At 30.9% G+C, this 3,752-nt stretch overlaps 1 protein-coding gene across 1 annotated transcript; it reads left to right on the top strand.

Moving 5' to 3' along the window:
• The first annotated feature begins 1,922 nt into the window (after window positions 1-1,922).
• LOC107058253 (uncharacterized) lies at window positions 1,923-2,438 on the top strand. Its single transcript, XM_015303729.1, has one exon. The coding sequence runs from the start codon at window positions 1,923-1,925 to the stop codon at window positions 2,436-2,438; it is 516 nt and encodes a 171-aa protein (XP_015159215.1).
• Window positions 2,439-3,752: the final 1,314 nt, after the last annotated feature.

Raw genomic sequence — 3,752 nt, 5'->3', positions numbered from 1 at the left:
ATAACGATTAGCCGTCACCACTAGTTACTACCACAACATCACCATTAGCCAACAACCATCACCATTAGCATCGCCACCACCAATTGTCGTATAACTTTTACAAGATATATTATTGATACAATATTGATTAATTTAGTAGTTTATTAAATTATATATTTATTTATTTAAAAGGAATTCAGATGTTGAAAAACTAATAGACTTAATATTCATATATATATTCAAGATCAGGGGTATATTTAAGTTCAATTAGTCAAATGGAAGGGTGTTTTTAAAGTTGTCAATAGTTGAGAGATGAAACTAATAAATCGCGCCAAGTTTAGGGGTGTTTTGAATACTTCTCTCTTCATGTTTCAAATGCATATTTCAGCAACTTAGTAAAAATAACCAGTTTAGTGCATAACATCTGTTTTCAATTAAAAGATTTTATTTTTATGACTTTCATTTCAGTGAACAATTTTTAAAATATTATGTCTCAGTCATTCAGTTATCGTTTGTGTATTACTCATGCTTAGATTTATGGTTCTTTCATCTGTTATATAATTGTTGTTCTTGGTCATTATTTTGCATACCAATACATTACATGTATTGATGCTACTTTGTGCTACATCGTTTTATGATGTAGATTTCAGCACCTCTTTCAGCTTCGCGTTTGGACGTTTCACTAAGTTCCTCTACTTTCAGCTTGTGGTGAGTCCTCCTCGCACTCAGAGGATTTCAGTTATAATTCAACAGGTTTTATTTAGTTCAATTGTTTTTGCTTCCAGGCAGTCCGATATCTTGTCCCAATAAACTTTTCAGTTCAGTTATTTTAGAGGCTTCATTAAACACAATCATGAGTTATAGACATTAATAGCCTCAATTCTATTTCAAACTTTTGCTCAGATAATATTTTAGTGTTCTTTATTAATAAAAAGATTACTTCAGTATTCAATAGCTTAGTCCATTACTATAAATCTAAATTTCCGCATTATACAGTGTTCAATGTTATAACATGTCAGGCCAACGATTCACTCGGGTCAGAAATGATTTCGAGTGTCAGCCACGTACAAGGTGTAGATTCGGAGTGTGACAATAAGCCTCTTATAAGAGATCGCGTGAAAAAATGATTTTGCAAAACTACAAAACACAGTTAAAAATAGCATTGATAGACCCTATTTGTAACGGAAATGATATGATTAAACTCAACTATTAACAAAGGACATAAATAAATAAAAAATTCAAAGTTTAATGACATATTTAAGTTAATTTTTCTATATTAAATCTGTATGTACAAATTCAAACATCTTAATAAGTAGAATCTTAGTAGCTCAGTTGGTTGGCTACCTAAACTCCTACCTTGTTAATGAATGTTCGATTCCCCACATCGTAATCCTTTAAAGTTTAAACAAATGAGATCTTAATCAATATATGATCCATGTAAATAAAACCCCACTTCACCAAAACGCGTATTCATGACAGTCAGCCCAAACATGTCAAGTTGTCAAATTTGGTTTATATACATACCCCCAACACTTTATTCTTTCTTTTTACAACTGGCCTCTCTACTCATAATAACAATAATAATAAATATATTATTCCACATTTTTATCCTTTTATAACCAACATTCCCTTCATTTAGTACTACATATAATATAGGGATATTTCTTTCATTTTCTCAATCCCAAAACATAAAAAAACCAAGAGTACATATTCATCTTAAAATATTTCTCTTCCTTATTTGAAGAAAATTTCATTTGCACCTTCTAATACTCATACTAGTTTTGGAAAATTTCTTCTCAACTCTAAAGGCTTTTCCTCCAACTAACTACAACTTCATAAGCACAAAGAGCCTGTTTGAATTGACTTTTTTTAAAAGTGCTTTTAAGCACTTTTGTAGTCCTAAGCTATAAGTCCATTCGAATAGGCTCTAAATCCAATTCGTAATGGGTAACTATGTGTCTTGCACATTATTAGTACAAGGAGGCAACAAACAATCAAGATCAACTAAGGTCATTTTCCCAAATGGCGAAATTCGAAACGTACATCAACAAGTTAAAGCAGCTGAGGTCATGCTGGAAATACCTAATTTTTTCATCGTTAACTCGAGGTCTTTACATATTGGTAAGAGATTTTCTGCGTTAAATGCTGACGAGGATCTTGAAATTGCCAATGTGTATGTTATGTTCCCAATGAAAAGATTGAATTCATTTGTTTCAGCAGCAGATTTAGGTGCATTATTCCTAACTGCTAACTCTGTTTCTAAAAAAGTGTCTTTTGGAAGAGTCAAAATCTTGCCAGAATATACAGAGGAACCAAAATTTGATGACAAAATTGATTTGCCAAAGTTGAAATTGGATGATATTGAAGAGTTTTCTACACCAGAATTCAAGAAAATGTTGTCAATGTGTAGATCAAAGAAGCCATTTCTTGAAACTATAGTTGAAGAACCTTCAAGATGAAGATTTGTTCCTATTCAGTATGTTGCTCAGACTTTTCAAAAAATGCTAATGCTGACGAATACATGTCAGATCCTCCAAAATAATATATTTTTGAAGGATTTGACACGAGTGTCATATCATTTCGAATATTTTTTGAGAATTCAACACGAACTTGGTATTATTTTTGAAGAGTCTGAGCAGCGCAAATTGTTATTAATTCATTCAAGTGGTCTATGAATTTTTAGGATATAGTTTTTTTTGTTTGTGATTGAGATATACTCTTTGATGCAAGAAAAAGATGTATAAGAAACTGTGTTTCTTTTTTTATTTCACAAACAAATTATTGTGGGAAATTTGTATCTTTTGAAATAATAATGGGTTTTAATTTTAATTCTTTGTGAAGTTTGGTTAAATTTATTTGTTCTTTAATTAATTAAAGTATTTTTTTTCTCTCGTTAAAAGATCTCTTTCTAATTGTTTTGGAATAATTATAATATTTTTTCCAAAAGAAATACTCCTATAAGGTTTTGCTTCTGACAGCTTTAACGGATCATTAACTGTTAAATTATTTAAAACAAGAAGAAAAATATACTAGCACTTTTATTTTTTCATATGTTAAAAGGTCAAAACATCCAATTTAATAAATCCAAGATTAAGTATGCCTGATAAAATATTCTTTAACAAAAAGTAAAATATATCAATATTTGAAGAATATAAGTGTAATTAAATTTATAATATAATGTAAACAGATTTTGCGCGTTACCAATCATAGAATATAGTGATAGTTGTATAATTGGAATATTTTTTAGGGATAACAAAAAGAAAGTGTCAGTGGCCAACCACTCTATCATAGAGCCGTCAATATGGGCTAGGCATGTTGGACCGTCCTGGCCTAGTTCGAGATTTAATAGGATTGGGCTAAAAAATTTTAGAACTCATTTAAAAAAAGGGCTTTTTAGCCCGACCTAAATAAGTCTGTTGATTTGTGAGGCTTGAGAAATATAGTTAAGACCTGCCCGTGGATATCATCTACCTAAGTTTCTTCGGCGCCTTATCTGAGCTTCCATTTTGTGAGGGTTAGGATACAAAGTAGGTGGAGTTTGAAAGGAGATCCAAACTTCATATTGTCAATATCACTGTGGAAGCATTCATAGGCACAGTTGCTAAAAGAATAATTTTGTTTGATATTGTCAATGTTTATGTTCAGTTTAATTCTTGCTAGGTGCTAATGTACATTATGCTTCGATTTGCTAAAAAGGGGAGCTAATTCAAATTTCAGAAGTTTTCTATGCTGCAAGATTCTCTAATTTGTGTTCATATCTTGAGATTGTGCCA

Source organism: Solanum tuberosum, unplaced genomic scaffold (assembly GCF_000226075.1).
Source record: "Solanum tuberosum cultivar DM 1-3 516 R44 unplaced genomic scaffold, SolTub_3.0 scf00453, whole genome shotgun sequence".
Taxonomy (NCBI): Eukaryota; Viridiplantae; Streptophyta; class Magnoliopsida; order Solanales; family Solanaceae; genus Solanum; species Solanum tuberosum.
Note: the sequence above shows the minus strand (reverse complement) of the source record. Positions and strands in the feature narration are given on the sequence as shown.